General features: G+C 44.1%; 4 protein-coding genes across 6 annotated transcripts in view; all 4 read left to right on the forward strand.

The window, feature by feature from the left end:
• The first annotated feature begins 2,174 nt into the window (after positions 1–2,174).
• On the forward strand, positions 2,175–6,080 carry CCNB1 (cyclin B1). Its single transcript, XM_068422218.1, is given in 9 exon segments — positions 2,175–2,268; positions 2,777–3,186; positions 3,416–3,581; positions 3,962–4,122; positions 4,505–4,757; positions 5,173–5,312; positions 5,591–5,610; positions 5,612–5,699; positions 5,970–6,080. Coding segments are annotated over 9 exon segments (1,443 nt in total).
• Positions 6,081–6,931: 851 nt separating this feature from the next.
• Positions 6,932–14,561, forward strand: CENPH (centromere protein H). Its single transcript, XM_068423620.1, has 9 exons — positions 6,932–7,048; positions 7,168–7,223; positions 8,008–8,056; positions 8,484–8,558; positions 9,212–9,268; positions 10,319–10,382; positions 10,673–10,724; positions 11,870–12,033; positions 13,634–14,561. The coding sequence occupies exons 1-9, from the start codon at positions 6,966–6,968 to the stop codon at positions 13,724–13,726; spliced, it is 693 nt and encodes a 230-aa protein (XP_068279721.1). The 5' UTR covers positions 6,932–6,965; the 3' UTR covers positions 13,727–14,561.
• A 104-nt stretch (positions 14,562–14,665) lies between these two features.
• Positions 14,666–18,980, forward strand: KGD4 (alpha-ketoglutarate dehydrogenase subunit 4). Its single transcript, XM_068423356.1, has 4 exons — positions 14,666–14,772; positions 15,599–15,662; positions 17,435–17,637; positions 18,890–18,980. The coding sequence occupies exons 1-4, from the start codon at positions 14,734–14,736 to the stop codon at positions 18,905–18,907; spliced, it is 324 nt and encodes a 107-aa protein (XP_068279457.1). The 5' UTR covers positions 14,666–14,733; the 3' UTR covers positions 18,908–18,980.
• Positions 18,981–19,846: 866 nt separating this feature from the next.
• CDK7 (cyclin dependent kinase 7) overlaps positions 19,847–23,169 on the forward strand; it is a 31,496-nt gene continuing 28,173 nt past the window's right edge. For 2 of the 3 annotated variants that reach the window (XM_068422748.1, XM_068422749.1), the window contains exons 1-3: positions 19,847–19,917; positions 20,378–20,437; positions 21,859–21,892. In XM_068422748.1, coding sequence (XP_068278849.1) covers positions 19,858–19,917; positions 20,378–20,437; positions 21,859–21,892 — 154 coding nt within the window. In that variant the 5' untranslated portion in view covers positions 19,847–19,857. Of the gene's footprint in view, positions 19,918–20,377; positions 20,438–21,858; positions 21,893–23,169 lie in introns of those variants that run through there. The other variant, XM_068422750.1, reaches the window with a different exon arrangement.

A 23,169-nucleotide genomic window follows, 5' to 3' on the forward strand; every position in this document is an offset into this window, starting at 1 on the left:
ATCTACAGGTTAATAGTGAGAAACTGGGAGGGGAAGAAATTGCAGACACTTTTCTGTTTCCTGGAAAGACTCATAATCAAAAAAACACTCTGTAAAATAATTTTTTGATACTTCTTGTACAAATAACTGCAAATGCAATAGTTTGAAGCTTAAAGTAATTCATCAGTGAGGATCCTAGCACTCAGCTAAACTTCACCTCTTCAAGATATGTTATTTTGTCATTTACTTGATTTTTTTCATCATACTATAACATAGCTGAAGGTGTGCTGTAGCCAGCTGTACACTGCAGTACCGTAGGAAGCAGTCCAGGTTTGGAGTGATAAACTGTGCCAGTTGTTTGGGACTTGGCAACTTGCTGAAACAAACTGTAAATTGAGACTTCTTGACTGTAAAGAGAAAGAGTGTGTTTAAGGAAGAATTATGTGTGTTGGGATCCGAATACTGTGAGGAAAACAAATCTGTCTTTAGTGAAAACCTGTCAACAAGGTAATAACGTGTCTTCAGCAGTAGTTATCCTTACATCTGTTTACAGTCTTCCTGTGTCCCCTTTTCTTCTTGTCTGAAGCCCTTAAATATTTTCCTTGGAATTCAGCAGATCAATTCAGTGGTTAGCAAGAATGAATACATCTTTTATCATTCCCTGTATCACGGCAGTCTTACTTTGTCATACTGTTTTCTTGTTCTGGTATTTAGGATCAATACCTGAATATCATTATAAAGACCAGCCTTGATGTTGGTGGAATTTGAGGATAAAGCGATGTAGGAATTACATGATCAGATCAGATTCACCAGTGACGCAGATTGAAATGTCCTTGAGCAGTTCTCCTTCTCATGATCGGACTGTTTATACAAACTGCATAGTTTCTTTTGTAACAAACAAGTTTGCATTCCGTTCTCTCCCTCCGATGCTGTCTTAAAATGCTATCTGCAGTACAGGGCTGACTTGAAAAACTGTGGTCAGAAAGTCTCTAAAGGCCGCATTGCTTTTACATAGTGTGATGAAGATTAACTGCACAGATCACAGTCCCTCATTTCTCAGGAGAAAGAGTTCTCAAAGCTTGATCCTGTTTTCTTCCATTTTATGCCTTTGGCGGTGTTTTTCTCACCTTGTCTCCTCCAGAAGGCTCAGGTCAGCTGAATAACAGTGCTACACTTACACTCAGCCTATAATCAGGGTGATCTTTTGTTTCCGAAAACCATTTTCAAACAAAAAGCTTCAGCTAATATTTACATGTGCCACTCATATTTGAGGTGAGCGTAATGGAGCTGACAGCATTTCACCAAACCAAGCGTTAGGCCCATCATCATAGGTAGGTGAAAAGAGGGGTGATTTTTTCTTTTCAAATCAAGTTAGCTTAATGTAAGTGAAAAGCCGCTGTGCTTGCCGCAGCTTTCTCTGAGCAAATGCTGATTTCCTACTTCAGCTGCTAGCAACAGGACCAGCAACAAATTAAGGTGGCTGGGACCACATTAGGTAATCATGGCAGTGAAGATGAGCTCATACCTGGATACTTCACAGGCAAGCCCACACCTGCACCTTAACAGGCATTCAGCAGCTTTTGTGTGTTCCCTGACACACATGCACGGTGGTTTTCCTGGCTACCCTGACAGGAAGACAATGCTAATAAACTTATACCTTTAATTCGTTTAACAAGAACACGTATCTGGCATTAGTCCTCCAAAGAAGGGCTCACGCTCCCTGCCTGCCCCCACAGGATCTGTTCAAACTGTGCTGTAAGGGCGGGTTTTCAACTCACAGGTGTATGCCAATTGATGTATATTTTAATAAATGCTATAGTGGAGGAGGTTCTAGTCTAGTCGCTTCATTTGTAAGCAGGCAGATGGAACAAAACACTTTCAAAGATGAAACAATTTAAAACAAACTGCATTTATGTATTGTACATCCAGCAGCAAGCAATATATGTGTGTATAATGAGGAAAAAAGGAATGTGTTTTCTGATCATTTTTTATGTGGTGCATCTTGGCTACTTCTGGTTAAAAAAATTACTGTGATGGAAACAGGCAAGTGTGTTAAGAGGAAGCCTGTGTAAACAGAGCACTCCGGTTTCATCGCCGGCTGGTTGTGCGGGAGCTGGTTGAGGCAGGCATCTGCAGAAATGAATTTCCCGGGCACCCCTGGATCATTTCTCTTGCCCGAAGACCCTGGCTCGGGCATGGCCCGGTGTGCCCGCGGCCCGGTGTGCCGCCGTCGCCGGTCGCAGCCAATAGGGAGGCAGCGGGCGGCCAATGAGCGGCGGCGGCCGGGAGGTTTAAAGCCGCGGCGGCCCGGCTGAGCCCCGCACTCGCGCACACGCCTCGCCGTGGCGCTCCGGGTGACCAGGGTAGGTGCGGGACCGGCGCGCCGGCCAGCGGGAGGGGAAACGAAGCGCGGTGTCACGCCGCGGATGCGGGGATCGCTGCTCGCCCTGACCTTGGGGAGGAGAGCGGGCTGTCCCGTGTCTGCTCGCTCTGTCCCTTCCCCTCCGCGCAGCTCCGCGGGCAGAGGGGCGCAGCCGCGCAGCCCTCCCGAGTTCTTCCGCTCACCCCGGTTTCTTCTTGGTGGGGAGCGTGGAGGCGCGTGTGCACAGTTCTCCTGGTGCACCCCCTCGGTTCCTCCTGGCTCCCCCTCAGCCCTCGGGGTGGGGGTGTGCAGCCGTGCAACCCTCCCCCCGACTTCTCTCCTCCAGCCCACCGGTTTCGGGCGGGCGACCCTCCCCCGGTTCCCCTCCTCCAGCTCTCCTGTTTCGGGGGTGCAGCCGTGCAATCCCCCCCGCAGCATTCCCGCTCGCGTGGTGCAGCGTGCCGGTGTCCCGCCGTCGTGCTGCCGCTGACCGCCGTCCCGTCTCCCCGCAGCCCACCCGGGCGGGGTCCGGTGCCGCGGCCAACAGCAGCTTGCAGCTTCTCGCCCGGAGCGCGGCGGCCCGCAGGCTGGGGCTGCGCCCCCGCGCCGTCCTGGGGGACATCGGCAACCGCCTCGATGAGCTAGCGATATGGGCTGTCGCCAAGGCGGTGCTGGAGCGGGGCCGCCGGAGGGAGCTGTGCACCAGGCGCCTGCTCGCCACCTCCCCGGAGAGGGTGGCTACCAGGAGGATGCTGAAGGCCGCCACCCGGGAGGAGCTGCTACCGCTGCCAGCCCCGGAGCCCCAGCTGGAGCCCAACCCGCAGCCCAGCCTGGAACCCTCTCAGGTACCACCTGGGACCGTGTGCCCCCTCCCCAGCCCTGGTCTGCCCAGCCCCTGCAGTGGGGCTGTGCTGACCAGGGGGCACAGCCTCACTCCATGCCCTAGAACAGAGGTCATGAGCCCCTGCAGTGCTCCCACACTCCAGGGTTGCTGGGGGTAGCTTGCCCCACAGGAGCCTTTACTTGGGCTGCGGAAGGATGTGCTGCCTGTGCTGATCCTGAATGTCCTTGTAGTTGGAGCCTCAGTCTCCAACCCCCATGGAGACATCTGGATCTGCCCCATCAGAGGATGTGCTGTGTCAGGCTTTTTCTGATGTCTTGCTTGATGTGGAAGATGGTACTGACACAAATCTCTGCAGCAACTACATGAAGGACATCTACAAGTATCTGAGAGACCTTGAATTTGGTAGGTCAGAACTGCACGGGACATCTGCTGACACAGTGAACCTGTCATTACAGGCATGCCTTGGAGCTGGAATTCATTTTCACCTATGGATTTTCCTGAGGCACTAATAAGTGATCCCTCCACTTAAAATATAAGATTAAACCGAGCTGATAACATAAACAGATGCTGGTTGTTAGACCAATCAACTAGCAGTACTAATACCATGCTCTTTTTAGCCCATGTCTAGTAAAGAAAGAAACTTTGTGCCCTGTGGCCTACACCTATGGGCTATGCCTGTACTGAATTCCTTGATGAGCCTTAAGATGCAACAGAGGCTAGGCATTGCAAATTCTTCAGCTAAGTGACTAGATCTATTAACGCTGTTCCTTCCACACAGAAAAATCAACCTGTCAGACCCAAATACCTGGCTGGCCAGGAAATCAATGGGAGCATGCGTGCCATACTAATAGACTGGCTTGTGCAAGTACAGAGGAAGTTCAGACTCCACCAGGAGACCTTGTACATGGCAGTTACTATCATCGATCGCTTCCTGCAGGTGAGTGTCTTGCCTGGTGTCAGGCAATGCTTTTCCCCCTAAGCTGAAGCACAAGCACTGATCGGTAACACCATACGTGGTTAGACATGTTACCCTTAACAAAATACAGTTGACCAACAAAGGGCATTTGATGTTGAATCGTATGCATCACACAACCCTCTCAGCTATGTACAGTGACTTGATATATCAAAAATGCTTACTCCTCTCCCTGATTTGATCTTAAAGCCTTCTAATACCCCTGCAGATGCCAATTAGAGGTAACAGGTGTTTTTATCTGCCAATATGAACATCCTGCCATAGCACAAACCTTACACTGGCTACCTTGAAAAGCTGTGTTCTGAGCTAAGTCATTCAGATAAATCTCTACTGCTTCTCACTACAGGACAATGCTGTTCCTAAGACGTTGTTGCAGCTGGTTGGTGTCACAGCTATGTTAATTGCCAGCAAATACGAAGAGGTAGTTCCCCCACATATTGCAGAGTTTGTCTATGTAACTGAGCACACTTACACAAAGTCCCAGATCTGCCAGATGGAGATGAAGATCCTGCAAGCCCTGGACTTCGGTCTGAGTCGCCCTCTCGCTCTGCACTTCCTAAGGAGGGCTTTGAAGATTCCAGAGGTAATGCTGAGAACGGGTGTTACTGTAAGCAGCATTTGGAAAATGCAATACCTGACTGTGGTGGCTTGTTAAAATTGTTCAAAACTTTTGACTACTACAACAGTTTAGCAACTGAGCCTGGTTGAGACCTGTCTCCCATGTCGAAACAGCTCTTGTTTGTCTGCTTTCAGTCACATAAGCCTAACCCACCTAACATCAGTTAAAATGCCTGCCTGGTACTACAGGTGATTGCTAGACTGCCATTGAAAGGAGTGGTCCTAGACTACAAGCAGCCTAATACACCTCAGAACTGCTCTGTGTTTAAGCCACTTGAATTTCAAGCCTATGGCTTTGAAAATGTTCACAAAGGACATATTTATTGACTAAACAAAGGCTTGACAGGATGCTCTTGCCTTGGAGATAGCCAATACTCAATTCTGACTTACTGCAAGTGGGCTTGGAACAGCACATTCTGGCCAAGTACCTGATGGAGTTATCCATTATGGACTATGATATGGTTCACATCCCTCCATCCAAAACTGCAGCAGCTGCTTGCTGTTTGGCTCTGAAACTCCTCAATGCATGTGAGTGGGTAAGTCATGCTTGTCAGACCACCTCCTAGTTTGGGACTCAGTGTGCCAGCTTAAAAGGCCGCTGTGGGCCAAGTGCGTGCTTTCTGCATCCCTTGTGGTATCGCAGCATGTTCTTGTCTCCCTATGGTCCATTACAAGGGGACAGCAGGAAAGCATAACTGTTAACCCTCCCTTGTGAGACAGGAGACCACAATTGCCCAAGCCCAGCAGAAGACAAAGAACCCAGTGCACTTGGATTGTTCTAGTAAGCTTGTCTAATGACTTGTCTTCCTTTCAGACACCAACTCTGCAACACTACATCTTACACTGAGAGTGACCTTCTCCCAGTTATGCAGCACATGGCAAAGAATATCATTCTTGTGAATGAGGGCATTACCAAGCAGCTGGTAAGAATCTCATGGTGCAGGTGGGAAGTGTGTGTGGTTAAGAGTCAATATGTGGCACTCTGAAGCTGACTTAGCTGAGCCACTGCTGTCAGACTTGGATCAGACCTGCCCACTTTAGCTGAAGGTCTCTGTCTTGCCAAAGTGGCATGAGCAAGCCGTGAACTGGTCTCGTGTGCTAGGATGGGCTTGGCTTGACCACCAAGCCTCAGGTGAGCTGGAATAGTGTAAGTTATGAACAGGGTAGACTTAATCAAACTTATCTCTCTGCAGACAACCAAGAACAAATATGCCAGCAGCGAAAACGCCAACATAAGCACCATTGAACAGCTGCACTCTTTGATCATATGGAATCTAGCCCAGCCTTTGATTACAAAGTCATAACTGTGTGAACTCAAGCAGACCTGTATATAATATATCTGTCTTCTTTGTGGGGGTGGGTTTCAATAAAGCATGACTGCCTTTGTGTCCTGGGTGGTAGAACAGATAATGTCCTCCTACAGCTGAGGCATCTCCGTGGAGGCTGTGAGCTATGTTGAGAGGTGTTAGGTAAACTCAGGGGGGCTTGCTGATCCTTCAGGCAGGTGTATGGGCACAGGCTCTGCTAATGTGGTGGCAGAGACAGCATCTGTGAGGTTAGTCACATTAGAGTTCAGCTCTGTGAATTTAATTATTAGATAATTTATTAACAAAAATACACTACAATAAATACTATTGGCTCTACCTCTAGAATACTGGTCAGAGAGCTCTATCTTAGTGATAATTGTTCTTTGCCTACTATTCTCCCCAGTTTTTTTGTCTTTGTTACAAATATTTAACTGTAGTCCTGCTTCCCTTCTCTTATTTATATGAAAAAAAATACCTGGGAGAAGGGGCTGCCTTGTGCCCACCACAGAGGAAGGTGGGTTGGTTTGTTTGTTTTTCTTGGAAGGCTTGGGTGGTGAATAACCAACATCCTTTTCGTGACTACGGGTCCCCTGTATCGAACATGGGGCTCTGGTTTGGGCCCGGTGCCGCCCGCCGGGCCGCCCGCACTCGGCGCCCACTCTCGCAGACCCACGGCCGCCCCCCAGCATCCCTGCCCGCCCGCCCTCAGCGCTGGCCTCCGCCTCCTGCCTGGCGGCCGAGCGCCGAAACGCCGATAGAGAAGAAGGGGCTCAGGATTGGCCGGGAAGCGCGTGGGCTGCTGGGGAGCCCCGCCCCAGCAGGCAGAAGCAATCGCCGGCCGCGCTGCGGCGGGGAGCGCGCGGGAGGTTTGAAGGCGCGGCCATGGAGCCGCTGCAGCGGGAGCCAGGCGCGGCGGCGGCCGAGCCCGAGCCGGAGGCGAAGGTGGACGTCCTTATGCTGCTCCGGTCAGTGCTGGGGGCCTGGGGAGCCGCTCGGGCGGTGACGGCTCCGAGCGGGCCGGGGTGGGCGCGAGGGGCGGTGGCCGCGGCGGGGCCTGACCGGTGTCGCTTTGTTCCTGCTGCAGCCTGAGGGACCAGATGAAGCAGCAGCTCATGGAGTGCAGCACCGCCGTTCACGCCAGTAAGCTTATCCCTGCCCTAACTCCCTCCAGCAACCCCCTGTGCTTCCTCTCGAGGTGATGTGGCAGTGATAAGGAATGTGTCCCTGGCCGTGGTCGGGGGGCTGGGACTAGGTGATCGTTAAGGTCCCTTCCAACCCAAACCATTCTATGATTCTATGAATGTAACGTGGCTAATATATAATTTGAGAAAAATATTTATTCAAAAGTGCTCGTTATAATAACGAAACGTTTTTCTTGGCTGAGCACCTTACTGCGTTTTCTAGGCAGCTCTTGGAGACGCGTTTCAATGCTTACAGAACTGCTAGTGATTATTGCCCACTGCCCGTTCTCCCCTTGGGTTTTCACTTTAGACCCCTCTAACGCTCTGACACATGATGACGGTTTTCAGCCCCAGTGATCAGATTCCTGAAGTCTTGCTAAAAGTCTGCCAAAGTGTTTGGCAGCAATACTGATTTAAGGTGTTTCTTCTTTTTCCCGTTGTGTTTCCGTTACCTATGTCCTTTTCCGCTGAACCAGCCAGCTGCATATATAGAACAATGCTGTGAGCCAGCTCTGGCATGTCTAAAAAGTACTAAATGGCAGTATTTTAAGGCCTAATTATCCCTCTGATATAGCTGATTGATAGTGTAGTCTCACTAACAGTGGAAGAGATGATAAGGTGTGGAGATAGGAATAAGAAATACCTTGTTAGTATAGCCATCAAACTGCTTATTCTTTATGCTCTGTAGATTGTATTAGAAAGGCTCTGTTGTGCTTTTTTTTAGTGACGTTCTTTCTTTGCAGGTCAAGAAAGTTACCTTGATCACGTCATTGAAGAAACGTTTATCGAGAAGTATGTCACTGTATAATTTCAAACTTTTGATGTATTTTAAAATAAAGAGGAGAAGGGTTGAGAATTGAACTTGGAGGTTCTCTTCTATTTGCTCCTTCTTAGTAAATCTCTGGATCAACGATCAGTAATTTGCAGGAGTCTGATGAAGTTAAAGGAAATGAAGAGAAAATATGGGGAACAAATATTTTACTCAGTCTCCTAATGTAGTTCTGTATCTGATGTAGCTTCTAATTTTGCAGTCCTTCTTGTGATGGCAAGAATTCACTAATATAGTTCCACATGCTAAAATACTCCTGGCTTTAATAATTCGTGGTTTACAGGGAGACTTCTTACTTCAGACACGTAGAGAGCAAGTTAAAAATGTGATATTGCTTTTAAATTTTTTGTTATCTTCACACTGTTTTGGTTTGGTTTCTTTTTCCCTCAGTGCCACACGAGATTTAAAAAGAGATATGGAGGAAGTAAAAGTCTCTTTCCAGAACAAGACATTAGCCTTGCAAAGGTAGAATTTTGTTTCTATTTATTTGGAGGTTTTCTGTTTGTTTATATATGCACACATACATACACATACATACAATTCTGATTAAAATAGGATTTCAATCTGATATGGTGTGTGTTGCAAATATGAGAGATTTTAGTACCATTGAACCAGTAGGAATGCAGATGGAGATACCACAGAGAACAAAAAAAAAAAAACATTACTAGTTGAAACCCAAAAGTTCCTGCAAAATTGTCAAAGTCTGACTGTATAAATCAGTAAACAGTATTTTACAAATGCCTATGAAAAGGTGGAAGTTGATAGGTGTTATACTTCCACTGTGTTACATGGTTGTTTATTTGAATTCCTACCTTTGCCCAGCTTCCCTTCTGCAGTGTCTGGGACTAATGGTGTCTCAGTATGTTTGGCAAGAGAGAAAGGAATCGTCGCTCTCACAAATAATCATTGATACATCTTTCTTGTCCTGAGAGTTAAGCCTCATTATTTAAGAAGTATGATATTTAAAAGGTACTGAGTATTTTATATACCTAATTCCAACGTGAAAGTGGACATAAATAGAACCTTGGAAATATCTCTTCCATTACTTATCTAAGTCTGCTTCTCTCCATTTCTTACCAGTTCTCATCAGTTAAATGTTTCTTCCTCACACCATGCAGGATCCAACTTGCGCTTGCCCTGAGAAAAAAAGTGAAGGAAAATGATAATGACTCACGGTAAGATGTTCTTGGGGAAAGGATGGCTACAAAGGAATGGATTTTACACAGTTTCATGTGACACGTTTCTACGTTACTTCATTGTACTTTTTAAAAGCAAGCTTCCTTCTAGTTTTGACTGAATGATTGACAGTCCACCATCTGGCTAGAATCAGCACGATCAGACCTTTTATACCCAACGTGGATTTACATTTGGGCTCTGAATTAACCAACCTTTGATTGCAGAGACCATAATTTTTGATTCCCTAGTGAGAACTGTTTGTAGTTAAGAGTTTTTATGTCTTTAATGCATGAGTTACCTGCATTTGTAATAGCCGGGCACATGCTACAGGCTTGTAATAGAGCCTTGCCTCTGCTTTGCTGCCTTCGTTAATTAATTGTGGAAGAGCTTAATGTCTTTGAAAAAGAACAGAAAGTTTCAAACATGTTTAAAATTAGCTTTTAATTTCCTGCCCAATATTAACGGGTGCATGCATATGAAGTGTAACACGAGAAATTTAATTTGTGTCAGAAATAACAGCTGAAAACATTGCATCTCCATAATGTCCCTGCCACGTGCCAAAATTCAGGAGCTCCTATGTTTAGCCATTCTCAGGTGGCTAGGCTTCCTTGATGCCTTCCAAGCTCTATGATTGGAGATGTTAAACAGGCTTAATTGAAACATTAGGGAAATAAGGTGAGTATTTGCCCCTACAACAATACTTAGTATAATAACTGTAAAAAAAGGGTGCGGTTTGTAAAAATAAAATAAAATATATATATTTTTATAATATTATATATAAATTTTATATATTTATATATCTTTTATAAATATATAAATATATATTTATATATTTGTATCTTAATATAAAGATGTATTTGTGTATTAATATTATATATTATATTATTTATATATAAATATTAATGTATATTTTATATATATATATGCTTTATTTTGGTGTTAGGGAAAAAAGGGGATTTTTTTTTAATCCAAATAACCTTGCTTAAAACATTTATGCTCTTGACTGGTATTCATGGTCTTAAGGTATGCAACTGTGTTTCTTTCCTTAGACTGATCATGGAAACTATGAAGCAGATAGTAACGCTCAGCAAGGCAGTAATTGAGTGTCATCAGGTAAGCAGCAGTTGTAGCTTCTGTTGCATTTTTGGGGGTCTACCAACCTCAACATGGGCAGCAGCACAGTTTGAAAGTAACAGGATTGTACAGTCGTCTGAAGCAAAGTATGTGGCCCAAAGGGTGCACTTTCTACTGGTGTCAAAATTACTCAAATGATTACTTAAAGTGAATATGTAAGAAAATCTGCTTTTAGAGCTGCCCTTAATTGCTTTTGTGGATTTAATTAACATCTCTCAATATTTTTTTGGAGCCAAGAGTCTAGGAAATACTTTTTTTTTTCCTTTCAGCAAGCACATGAGAAGGAACAGAAATTGATTGACATTAAAAAGAAAAGACTCTGTAAGTGGGTTAGTTATGTTGACTTTGTTTTGTATTTGCCTGTACAGTTCATATTTTAAAGTTCTTCTTGTAGCCGTATCCATTTACATCTGAAGTAACTGCGAAACTCTCAACACAGTTATAAAACTTCTGACAAGAGTAGGAAGTACTGTAAAAATGAGCTAATGTGTTGTATACTTGAGCATGAGACTGACACGTTAGAATGAGAGATGCAAGAAGATACTCAGAAAGAATGTGGCGTTTTATTATTTAGTGTAAGCTCCCCAGAAAATTACACATCATGTAGTAATTTAAATCAGTCCTACAACACCTAAAGGATTTTTTTTTTGTCAAACTGCACCTTTATGAAATGTTTGCAGAATAGGGGAGGGGATTTATTTACTGTGTATATGTTGGTATTGAGTAAGCTTGTTAGACATGAAGTCAATCTTTAGAACTTAATGAGATAAATATGTTTTTTGAATGTTCCTACTGTCATATGACCAGGTTTGCCAACAGTTTTAGCAACTATTGTTTGTTTCATGCATAGGAAGTGGTGCATATGTCGACAGTAACGAACAAACACAATGAAATATCTGTCTTCATAAGAAAATTCCCTAATATCTTTGGAAATAAGGGAAGGAATGCTGTGTCAGCATCCTTTAAACGTATGAACTGTCCCTAAATGGTTTTATTCAGTCTAGTGTTTAGCCTAGTTTCATATTAAAAACTGGTAATATTCACTGGTGTTGTCCATATGTCCCTTGTATGACTTTGGATTTGGGTTTTGATCAAATTTGAAAACGGGGAAAAGGTCTTAAACACCTCTGACTGTAAAAGTTGTGACAACTGAAGATGAGGTGTAGGACAGATGTTCAAATTACAGCCCATGTCTGATGGAAATGCAGACAGCATACTAAGTACTTTCTGTTTTGCTAGCAACCAGGGAACCAAGCCACATACTTTGATACCACGTAGCCACAGCACATGTTGCCTCTTGTGTGAAAGGAGTATCATGAGGTATACTGGAGGGAAGGGATGGTGTGTGAACTTAAGAGTTTTTGCGGTGGAAGTGCCTGAGATGTCTGTGAGGAAAAAAGCATATCTTTAGTTCTACTGCTCACCTAACTCCTTCTTAACGCTTCATTTTCCTAATAATGGAACAGCACTAAAAAAAGCCGGAGGACAGAAACTACTGCAAATTCATACTATGATGAAAAAACAAAAGGAGGAACAAGCAAGTACAAAAGTGAGCGAAACGCTGGAGAAGATACGTAATAACTTACGAAAAGAAAGAGACATGACTACAGTAATTCAAAATGTATTCCAGGTAATGTGTTGTAGATTTTAGAAGCAAGTTTGCAGTTTTGCATTATAGTCAAGATAATGTAGTGTATGGTAAATTTAGCTTCAAACAAAATTGTTTTCTGAAATCTTTAAGTAACGATTGTAATGGAAAAACTGCTGTATGAAAGGAAAACTTTATTGCTTTAAAGGCTAAAAGCATGAAATTGTCACAAACTTCTTTGGAATAATTATTTACAGAGTTTAGAGACAGTCTATCAATCTATTTTCATTCCTTTGTTCCCTTAAAGGTACAAAAATAATGCATTTGCTTGGAGAATGTCTGTCACAGCAGTGGCTGTATTTCCTTACACTGAGAGTCAACCCTACACCCCTCCAAATCAGTTTCCCAATCTCATGATTAGGAAAAATAAGTAGGTCTTAATCCCATGAGACCAGTGACCCAGGCTGCTGCTCCTCAATCTGCCCCTTCGACCACATGCGCTTCTCTATTTGCGTTGCCCACTGCAGCCTTGTGCAAGCCGTGGCCTGCAGCCATGGCCAACCTCCAAATACTTTCAGCGGTACAGCCTTCAACAGTTTGGCTACCCACGTATCAGATGCTGCTGACTAGTCTGTAACCATGCAGCTGGCTGGCAGTTCAGCTGGAGTATGGAGTCATGCAAAGTGAGGAAGAAAAACCTCATGGTTTGGGATAGGGTGGAAGGGCCTCCTGCAGCATCCTGTGCCCAGAGGGGTCCTACAAAAGGTCACGTACGCTGTGCTGCAGTCTGGTACTCTGCCTCTCACTGTGTGACTTGTCCTGGCTTCCTTCACCTGGCCCCACAGATCAGTGGCTTAAGTACAAAGATGGGAGGCACAGTAAATGGTAAATTGCAATTGCAGTGCCCTGCAGTTTATCTGCATTATTATGAAATCCCAGTTAAGCACGCTCAAAGCTTATTTAAAAAACTTAGACTGGGGAAAAGAAAGAACACGTTGGAGGGCTTCAGGTAGAAGACAGGATATAACCATGCTGTGAATTTGGATCATCAGAAGAATTTCAAGTACAGAAAGAGAGCCACATGTTTTTGTATTGCATGCTATGTCTGCTACTAGTTCACATTGATAACAGTGTTACATCTCAAATTGAGAATGAGAAATTAAACATTTTAGTGGGTTTTCGATTAATTAGATTCCTAGAATTATCTTCTGGTTTTGTATTCCTGAAATCTTCTGAGCCGTAAGTAGAGCAAATCTTTGGTTAAATTTAATAATTCCCATTTTCAATCCAGAATGGCAGGGTGCAAATGTTAACTGTGTTATCTTGTGTTTGAGGCAAACTTTATTTCCTGTGTTTTTTTAAAAAAAAAAAATCCTCTAAATTCCTATATTTAAAATAGGGATGGTGTGCAAACACCTCAAGGAAATTCAAAGCATCACTTTTTTTTTTGTGCCTATGTATTGACAGTAGGATCTCAAACAATATTGCCTTTCTCTTCTTTCCCCCCATCCTGCCTCCTTGAAACACGCTATGAATTTCAAGGGCTTCCAAATTAAAAATTAAAAAACAGACAGCTTTTGAGAGATTTTACTAGGCTTTTTTTTTAAGTGCTTTTTAAACCAGTAATCTTTCTTTCTTATAGAATATCATAATTGGAAGCAGAGTTAACTGGGCAGAAGATCCATCTTTGAAGGCAATTGTTCTGAAGCTTGAGAAAAATGTCTCTTTTCTGTGAGTCAGGAGAAATGGTGTTTGATTTTATACAGTGTATGTAATCAATGTACTAAACTTGATGGATTAATATGCGTCATGAAAGCACACTGTAAGAACTTGAAAATTTAATCTTTCTGGAAGTGGTTGTTCTCTCTGGAGAGTCAGAATGTGGCCACGCAACTCTTCAAAGTGAAATTTAATTCCTGGTACATAACAAATGTTTGAACAAGTAGTGTAGCTCAGGAAACTACCTGAAGATCCACTTCATAACTGTCCTGTCCCAAGAGCTCGTTTCCCTCTGAAAGGCAGCAATAACACAAGAAAGAATAATCTGTATATTTCAATCTTTCATGCAAAAGTGGACTTCAACCAGAGCTCTGCCGTTTCTGTCCTCCTCCCCTCTGCACCAGTAGGCTGCAGGGCTCAGACAGGATGCGTGACCCCGCTCTGCCCCTGTGGAAAGCCCGAACTGAAAAGCTTAGTTAAGTCAGTCTTTGTTCCCTTTTTTGCTTATTAAAGCTTTGCGTATAATTTTAAACACCGAAAAGCTTATACTCTTAATTGTAACAGTCGCTTTTGGCTTGTGCTATATGTTGATTAGTCAAGCAGAGCATCCGGCACTAGACCCACCTAGCAAAATGATAACCCTAGGGGACAATGCAGGTAAAAGTGGTTTTAAATATATTTTTTCATTGCCAATTGTGTTTTCGCTTTACGTTGAAAGAAAACTTGACAAATCATTGCGCGTGGTGCGTTGAAATATTGTCACTTTTAATTTGGTGAGTGAATACCAGCTTTTAAAAGGTGGGTGGGACGTGTTTTGAGCGAATAAAAATAAAACGCAGGCTTAACTTGAAGCGGTTCGGGTGGTCTATGTGCTTTTCATGCGTCGCTTCTGTGTTCCGGTGTTATTTGGTTTGGCTCAGCCCCACCGCCGGGCCACGCCCACAGCGGGCGAGGCACCGCCCACAGCGGGCGTGGCCCGGCGCTCAGGCGCGGGCGGAGGGGCGCGGCGGCGTGAGGGTCACCATGGGCAGTAAGATGGCGGCCGCCACTAGGGTCGTTCAGGTAACGGCGCTCGGCCTGCCGCCCGGGGAATGGGAGGCCGGTAGCCCGACTGGAGCGGTGGGCCTCACCTCACGTACGGCCGCCGAGGCCTGAGGCGCCCGGGGCCTGAGTCGCCCGGGGCCTGAGGGCGTACCGGCGGGGAGGCCGATGTCCTTGGCGCGGGGGGGAGAGGCGTGCGGTGGGGCCTGCCCCGTGTCGCCGGTCATTTGGTGCCGGTGCCTGGTTCTCTGGTGCCAGAGGATGCTGCGCAGCAGCCTGCGCCCTTTTGCGTGCTGTTCAAGAGGGGAGGGCGCTAGCCGGCATCTGCTTTCTAAGCCATCCCTTTTCAAGGTGAAAGTGAGACCCGGAGTCTTCTTCGAAAGACGTGTTTCAAAAATAAGCTGTGTGACTTCAACTACCAAGCTTTATAATTTTTTTTTTTTTCCTTAAACTCATCAGTCCTGTCCAGCCACCTGAACAAATAAACAAATACAGACAGAGCACAGCTAGCCATCCCATGTGCTGGAACTTCATAATTGTATTTATGCGGCTGTGGTAGCTGTTCCTGCACGCACACACGCACTGATTGCTGTGAGAAAAAGAAGTGAACGCTTTTTTCTGCTCAGGGCATCACGGTGGAGGAGTGCCTTTAATAGTGAAATTTTTCTGTGCGTGAGCATAGAACATTAATAAGTAGTAAGTTTATCCAAGTGGTGGGGCAGAAAGCAGTGGTATAGAAGTGGTTGTATAATACATTGTATGTTCCATTTTATTATTGTGAAGGTAATGTGTGTCTAGAAATATATTTTACTGTCCCTGTTTCTCCTACTATCTTGCCTTTTTCTAGGTAGTCAAGCCGCATACTCCGTTAATTAAGTTCCCGGACAGAAAAAGTAGTCCCAGACCTAAAAGTAAGTTATTTAATCTTTAGATACAACTTTCTTTGCATTAACTGTTTTATATAAGAACCAGCACACAATTTTTCTGCTTCTCCTACATGACTCAACTGATTTTGAGCAGGGTTTCTGAAACATGGTTGTTCTAGTTTGAAGGCAACTCTGACTCTTCCTTTTCAGACTCTATACAACTGTGGGAATACACGTAATACATGCATGTCTCTATTTCTTGGTCAAGGCAGATTCTTGAAGATTTCCAGTGTAGTTTTTCTACTTACATATAAAGTCCCATTTTTCGAAATACTAATATTTGCCTAAAATTATTGTGCCCAAGTCAGTCTGAAGCAGCTTTATGTATTCAGTGATATTTGCAGAAATGATGTTGCATTTTCCTCATCTTTTCTTAGTTGGAGTGTGTGATGTCTGTGGTATTTAAAACCCCACTTACAGCTGGGAGAGCCATCCCACTGCACATTTTAAGAAGTGTTTACTTGCGCTACTAATTAATGCTGAGAAAAAATGAATTTCATTGAAATCTTTTACATTAATTTTTATACCTATATCTCTGTTGATATTTGTAGGACTCACAATACCGTTACATTTAGACATCAAAGTTATATGAGTGATATGTTGTTTTAATACTCCTTTTGAGTCAACAAAGCATTTGAAACTAAAGTAGGAGATGTCTTAACAAGCTCTGTTGAGTTATTCACAATTGTTTAGAAATTACACTGTACCATGTTATTTGCCACAGCATTATCATGTTTATGATTTACCTTTAAGTTTAGTTTATCCATTAACATTACAACGTATCTACAGTGCACATCAGTGCCACTTCTGACCCCTGTGAACTCTTCAGGAACTATTTTCAGTGATAACTTTCTGTCAGAATTCTGCATGTTGTGCACAGTTCGGCCAAATGCACCACCTCATGCCAGTGAACTGCTTTCTCAAAGGCCTGAAAACGTGTTACTTACCTCTTTTTTATCTCTGCATCAGAAGATTTTTGTGACTATATCTTTTGTTAGACTTTTCTACCTTAATCAGGTTCTGTCATCTCGTTAGTAAATTGCAATCTACCTCATCTTGCTTGAAAGCTGTAGTAATAACTGCATTTCACTGTACCAGACTGTTGCTTCTACGTAGCCAAACAGAGCCCTGCAGATCAAGATGAAACTTTTAGGGACGTGTGTGCTTGAAAGGCCAGCCAAATTCTTTTACCGTATTACTACTGCAACATGATGGTCTCAAACACGGAAGGGAAAAATGTAGTAGAGACTGTATCTGAGCTAAAGCAACAGCAGTATTAAGTCTGATACTTTTTGAGCCTTGACTTCTGATGTTTTTAATTGGCTAATGCATCTACTCCAAGGACACTTCAGACTTTGAAACACAATAGAGGAAAATCCTTGGCAAATCTGTAGACATTTTTGTGGTGTATAAAACAAACTTGGAAAAACTATTTCTTGTTTTTTTCATATAGAACGTGTGTTATTTCTTGAAACAAAAATACTTTATTGTCATTACCAGCCCAAACTATTTCAGCTGTATATTATTAGGAAGTTGCCAAACAGCTATTACTTTTACTGTCAGAAGTTTTTCACTATGCTCTTGATATATTTCTCACCAATAAAAACAGGTTGTGAGAAGCAGAGTGTGTTAATTCTTTTAACTATTTGTTATTATGAAGAAAATCATTAATAACTGGTAACTTTTATTGGCTGCTCATTAATTTATTTTACAGTCTTGTTGTATTTCTGTAAATGGTTTTGCAATCTGGGTTTCAGTTCAGGAATCTCTACAAGCAAGTGTGCCATCTGTCCCTGCTTCAGAAGCACAGGAGTCTGTAGGAGGGAGATCACTGGCCTTTCAAAATATTTCACCTGTTAGTAGAGTACAAGGTACACCAGACACTTCTGAATTAGCAAGAACCTTACCTCAAAAATACAGAAGGAAACTTATGTCAGATGAAGAGATTGAATATATTCAAGTAAGTTTCATTCATTGGTGTGTATTGTCTCTACTTATCTGGCACTTAGCTTATTTCTACACCTTGTGCAAAGTTTCAAAGCTGGTATTGCATTGTAATTCTTGGTAAAGGTGCGCTCCCAGCTTTCATAGCTTTGATGCACAATACCCAAGCTACAAATTCTTAATACCAAAGGTACCCAGTTCTCACTAACTGGCAGCTTGTGGTGTCGCTGAGTAGAGATACGGACTTAAAACAGACATGCAGATAGCTAGCAATAGTCATAGCCTACGTGAATCACTGTCACTGCCTGTTGTGTAACAGCTGTTTAATGTGTAATTTGGATGTGCTGGACAGGAGCACAAGAGTCTGCTCTTAGGCCAGCGAAGGCTATTACCAGCTGATTGAAGTCCAAAACATTTCTCAAATTCTTTTTATAAGTGATTTATTAGCAAGTTAACTCTTGTATTTCTAGTTGTGAAAACATTTATTACACTTGATATCAATGTTTTCTGCAATATTTGCAAATATGGCACTGTTCATGAAAGGCAAGAAAAACGTGCTTTTGTTCTGTAACAATTCTCAGCTGTAAACACCAATGCTTAAAAAGGGAAAACACACAAAATTTGAAGAACTTGTGAGACAGGTGTGAGTTTGAAATGAAAAGACGCATAGCTTTGTTAAACGATAAGGATACCTACAGTGTAAGCATGTTAGCAGAGGAAGTCAGTTTTCCTGCATGTATGTGGAAATAAGATGTATTAGAAATAAGATGAGTTATTTCCCATAGTAATACACTTCTTGACCTCTAGGATAAATTTTGTAACGGTAAGTTGTAAAATAATTTTGTTGGGAAAATAAGGAATTTAATACCTTTGTGATTTGTCACAAAGATTGTAATGGCTCACCTTGGCTTTGTTTTTACTTTGCACTTTGGAATTTGGGCAGTGAAAATAATTCTAAAACTTGTGTTCACCACTGCTGTGTTTGTCAGACCTTTCTAAAGTGAGTAGGAGTCAGGTTTCTTCAGAGTGGGAGAAGTGGAAGCAGCCATAATTGTCGGCTGTGTGTGTTGATCTGAAAAAAATGGAGCTGTTACTGGTAGATGCTGATACTTGACACTCTTATGCATGTTCTTATATAGATTAAAAATCAATGTATAAATCAGAGATTAAAACTAGAACTCTGTTAGTCTCTAACAGTGCAAAAGATTTGATCTCCATTTCCCATTCTTTTAGTGGAATATATTTAACCGTCTGCTTTTCTTTTACAGCGTGGAGGTCCAGAATAAGTATGGACGATAGTTCATTGGCCACTGTTGAAGTGTTGTATTCACAATAAAGGCATTTCCTTAATGTTAAAAATGATTGTATACTAGTAGCTTTAATAAAAAACCCATACGAAGCGTGAGGAGGTTGGCAGAACACACTGTATATTAATTTGAGAAGGATTTTCTGTTGATGGCTAAATAGCAATAGAATATATTTGATGTCCACACTATTAAAATATTTTTCTAATTAGCCATTTGCAAACTTAACAATATAATTCAGTCATTTTGTTTTTCTACTTTAGAAGAGTAAGATGTCCCATCAGGAATGATTTTCGGGGCAGGACAGGGGCGCTGAAGCGTTCTCACGGACTGCCGGGGCCTAGCAGTTGTTCCTCGCAGTTACACAGCGCCGGCCGGGGGTGCCGTGGCAGCAGCCGTTTGCCCCGAGTATCAAATCTGAGCTTGGGGGCAGAATAAAGCCGGGCTGCTCCGGGCCCCCGTAAACCGCCAGCAGTGCCGGCGGGCAGCTCTTCGGGGCCGCGGCAGTCGGAGGCCCGCAGCGCACCCGGCATGAAGGCTTACTTGGTCACGGAGTGGGCCGCGCAGGCCTTCGCTGCGGCCTGCGACCCGCCACAGGCAAGCGAGCCCCTGCGGCCGCAGAGCCCCTACCGCGGCCCGCAGCGGCCGCCACCGCCGCCGCGCCCTCCCGTCCCCGCGGCCGTGCCCGCTCCGGCAGCTCTCGCGGGGCGCTGCCGCCTGCGCGCGCAGGGGACGGGGCGAAGGGCGCGGTGACGCCACCGGTTGCCATGGGCGGAGCTGGGTCGCGGTCCGGAAGCGGCGCTGTGCCCGGCGCTGGCCGTGTTAAAGACCCGTCTTCCGCATTGCTGCTGCCCGCCGCGCCTCTCCGCCCGTCCCCGCCCTTCTCTTCCCTTCCCCCCCCCCCCCCCCCCCCCCCCCCCGCCCCGGTGGCGATGGACGCGCGGGCGCGCGCCAAGCGCTACGAGAAGCTGGACTTCTTGGGGGAGGGGCAGGTGAGGGGCCGTTGGGGGGAGGGGGGGCAAGGTGTGTGGGGGGTGTGAAGCCCCCTCAGCTCGCCACGGCCCGCCAGGTGCGGGGATCTCCTCTGTGAGGGGCGGCCGGGCGGCCCCGGTGAGAGCCCTCCGGTGACCTGCAGCCGGGCCTGGCCCCGTCTCGCCTTCTGCGCGCGGCGGCGGGGCCCCGCTGCGAGGCCGGGAGGTGCCGCGGTTGTGGGGCGGGCGGGCAGGCGGCTGGGGAGGCAGGTTGTCCGTCACCAGCGTGCTGACAGCAGGGTTTCGTGGCCTCCTCTCGAGGGAAGGCCCCGGCGCGGGCAGCTCTCCCGCCTGCGGAGCTGGGCTCGGGGGCCGCCTCTGCCGCGGCACGGCCCGAGGCCCTGGGAAGGCCGCGCTGGCCCAGGCCGTGCGGCTTGTCTGTCAGCACCCCCAGTCACGTCAGCCCCTCTCTTTCTCCTAGTTTGCTACTGTCTATAAAGCAAGGGATAAGAACACCAACCAAATCGTGGCTATTAAAAAGGTGAGTGTCAGAATGTTTCCCCGTTGTGTGATCGAGTGTCTGATTGCTCTTGACCCACCTAACAATTTTTTTTTTTTTTGACTGACTTAATGGGTAATGGGAGAATATATATTTTTGCTTCTGGAGTGTTTTGTTTAAATGATCTTGTTAACCTGTCTTTAATGCCTTCCCACACCACCCCCAAAGAAGAGAGACTAGTTTCAGTCTTATTACGTTTCTGAGTTTCTGAAGGGTTACCTGGTCTGTAACTTGAAATTTCAGTTATTTGTTATATTTATTAAAAAAAAAACCCACACATTTTCAAACTTCAGGCTTTATTAGTCCTTGATAGTGGCTTTTTTTTTTTAATCTTTCCTCCTGCCATGCCCAAGTTCCTTCAGTCCAGTAGTGTTACTCCTGATGACATTCTTTGGAATTGATGGTAGTTTTTTGACAGAATTTGACATGCTGCAACTTACCTGTAAATGTTGAAAATGTCTACGTTATCGTAAAGTGTGTCACTTCATACTATCTGAAGAGACCTGCAGGAAGCTTTTGTATTAAAAATGGGTGATTGGCTGTGCTTTGTGAGGTATGAAAAATGCACATTACAATGCTCTGGTTAGTTAAAGAGCCTACTCTACCAGGTAAGTTGAACCATATCGATAGTAAGTAATTTTGTTTGATACACTAATCCATTTTAGCATTATAATACTTTTCCCATATGGTTGCTACTAGTAGCAGCAGTTGTGAAAAGCAGTCTTTGTTTTTATCAGAATGTTTTCTTAACTTTTATCATCTGGAAGTATCAATGGGAGGATTCTGGACTTGAAAATATCAGGGCGGTAGATGATTGAGGTAGAAGGACTTTAAGCCAGGCCCAGTTAACAGAGTATGCTAATTTTGCTGGAATCATTCTAAGACAATGATTGTCAATAACTTTACCCTCCTCTCTCCCTGAGGAGAAGCTCATTAGTGGTATGATAAAGCTATGTGGCCACAAAGCATTTTATGCTACTAGTTTGCATTATGTCTGTTTTCAGTTCCATCATGACTATTTTTAAGCTTTTATAAAAACTTAGCTATAAAGCCAATTATTTTTTAAGGAAGAAAAACCAGTGGATCTCCACATCAGTTATTATGTTTTGGTAATCTTCCTTACGCATTGTTTTTGGATTGGCAATAATCATTGCTCTGATTTTCTCAGTGTTGATCATGCAATAATGCCAAGGTACCAGGCTCTTCACGTTGATAGCTGGTTCCACAAAGCTAAAATAGCTTCATAGTACTGCTCAATTTTGGTAGCAAAACCAACCCTAGCTGGTAAAGTGCTTCGCGGTACTGAAAAGCATCCTGTCTTAGATGAGTAATACTAAAGAATATATCCCCTACTGTTGGGGCAGATGGCTTAACCTTATATAATATGAAACATTTCTTTTCAGATTAAACTGGGACATAGATCAGAAGCTAAAGATGGTGAGTTTAAAATAAATTGATGCTGCAGAAGCTGTGCTTTGTTTGCTTTGTTTTTGTAAATTGGTACATTAACTTCCTGCATCATAACTTGGCTGAGAAAATTGAGCTCAACTCTCTTAGTAGAGGATTGCTTCCCAAACTGCAGGGACAGAAAAAAGCAGCAGAGATATCTGCATGCATAGTATGTGTGTAAGTATGAGTATATAACCACTTAGCTTTGCAACTTAAGTGGAATACAAACAGGAATATACCATAGAATAATAATCTTTACAGCACTGAGTCTGTAATACCATTTTTTATTGATGCATCTCTGCATTAAATGTTTAAGACAGGTGAGAGTGTTTATCTCTGGTGTCAGATGTTTCCATTGTTCCATTTTTGTGATTTATGCTGAGACAAAAGTTGATAAAACAAGATCTTAAAACTCTTGTCTCTGTGTGGGTTTGTTTTATGTTGAGAAATCAAGTCTATAGAGCAGTGTCTTTTGATCGTGTGTTCTGACCAGCCACGTGCCTTTAGGCATGGATATTGCAAGTGAAAACCCAATAATCCTGGTCGTCTCCTACTGCACCACACAGGCTGTAGAAATTTGTGTGTGTAGGCTGCAGTCCTTCAAGGATCCTGCATCAGGTTACCAGCTTTCAAGTGAAGAATCTTTGCTCTCAGTTCTAAATTGGGTTCTAAGGGGAGAATTTTTAAAGGGAAACTGAGCACTCATCCCAGAGTCTCACAGTTGAGCCGACTGACAGAGAGTTGTGATCCACCTGGCCTTCAGTGGACTAATGTCCTCTAAGGACAGTCATTGCTTTTGGCCTATACAATGTCTAGCTATAGTTCAACGATTTTATTTAAAATAATGATCATGTCTGGTTTCCCTGTGTTATGTGATAACTTGGCATACTACTTTTTTGAATCTAAGGCTTTGCCCACCCAAAAGCAGCCATTGTCAACTTGATTCCAAAATAGGTAATTAAAACAGGGAAAGCAGGAGTGTAAAGTAATCCATGTAGCTTTGCCCAAAACATTGCTAGAGTCTTATGTGTTGAATGATGTCCCAGGTTTTGGGAGAACACTGTTTTTCAGCTCATGTGCAGCTGAAACTTCCTGCACAGCATGCCACAGGAGCATTTGCTTGCCAGTCAGTTTTCACACAAGCCATGCATACCAGCACTTTTGAAGGAGAAGAATTGTTACCCTGCAGGAGTCATGGTTTGATGCAGTGCAGTCAGCGTGACTGCCTAAGTGCAACATTCCCCTGCACCCATATCTTCCCCCTC

Source organism: Nyctibius grandis, chromosome Z (genome assembly GCF_013368605.1).
Source record: "Nyctibius grandis isolate bNycGra1 chromosome Z, bNycGra1.pri, whole genome shotgun sequence".
Lineage (NCBI taxonomy): Eukaryota > Metazoa > Chordata > Aves > Nyctibiiformes > Nyctibiidae > Nyctibius > Nyctibius grandis.

Excerpts from the sequence above, each read along its gene's own strand:
- KGD4 (XM_068423356.1), top strand. The coding sequence starts at position 14,734 with ATGGGCAGTAAGATGGCGGCCGCCACTAGGGTCGTTCAG. Across the intron at positions 14,773-15,598 it reads CCGCCACTAGGGTCGTTCAG|GTAGTCAAGCCGCATACTCC; the intron begins GTAACGGCGCTC and ends GCCTTTTTCTAG. Across the intron at positions 15,663-17,434 it reads AAGTAGTCCCAGACCTAAAA|TTCAGGAATCTCTACAAGCA; the intron begins GTAAGTTATTTA and ends TCTGGGTTTCAG.
- CENPH (XM_068423620.1), top strand. The coding sequence starts at position 6,966 with ATGGAGCCGCTGCAGCGGGAGCCAGGCGCGGCGGCGGCCGAGCCCGAG. Across the intron at positions 7,224-8,007 it reads CAGCACCGCCGTTCACGCCA|GTCAAGAAAGTTACCTTGAT; the intron begins GTAAGCTTATCC and ends CTTTCTTTGCAG. Across the intron at positions 12,034-13,633 it reads TAATTCAAAATGTATTCCAG|AATATCATAATTGGAAGCAG; the intron begins GTAATGTGTTGT and ends TCTTTCTTATAG.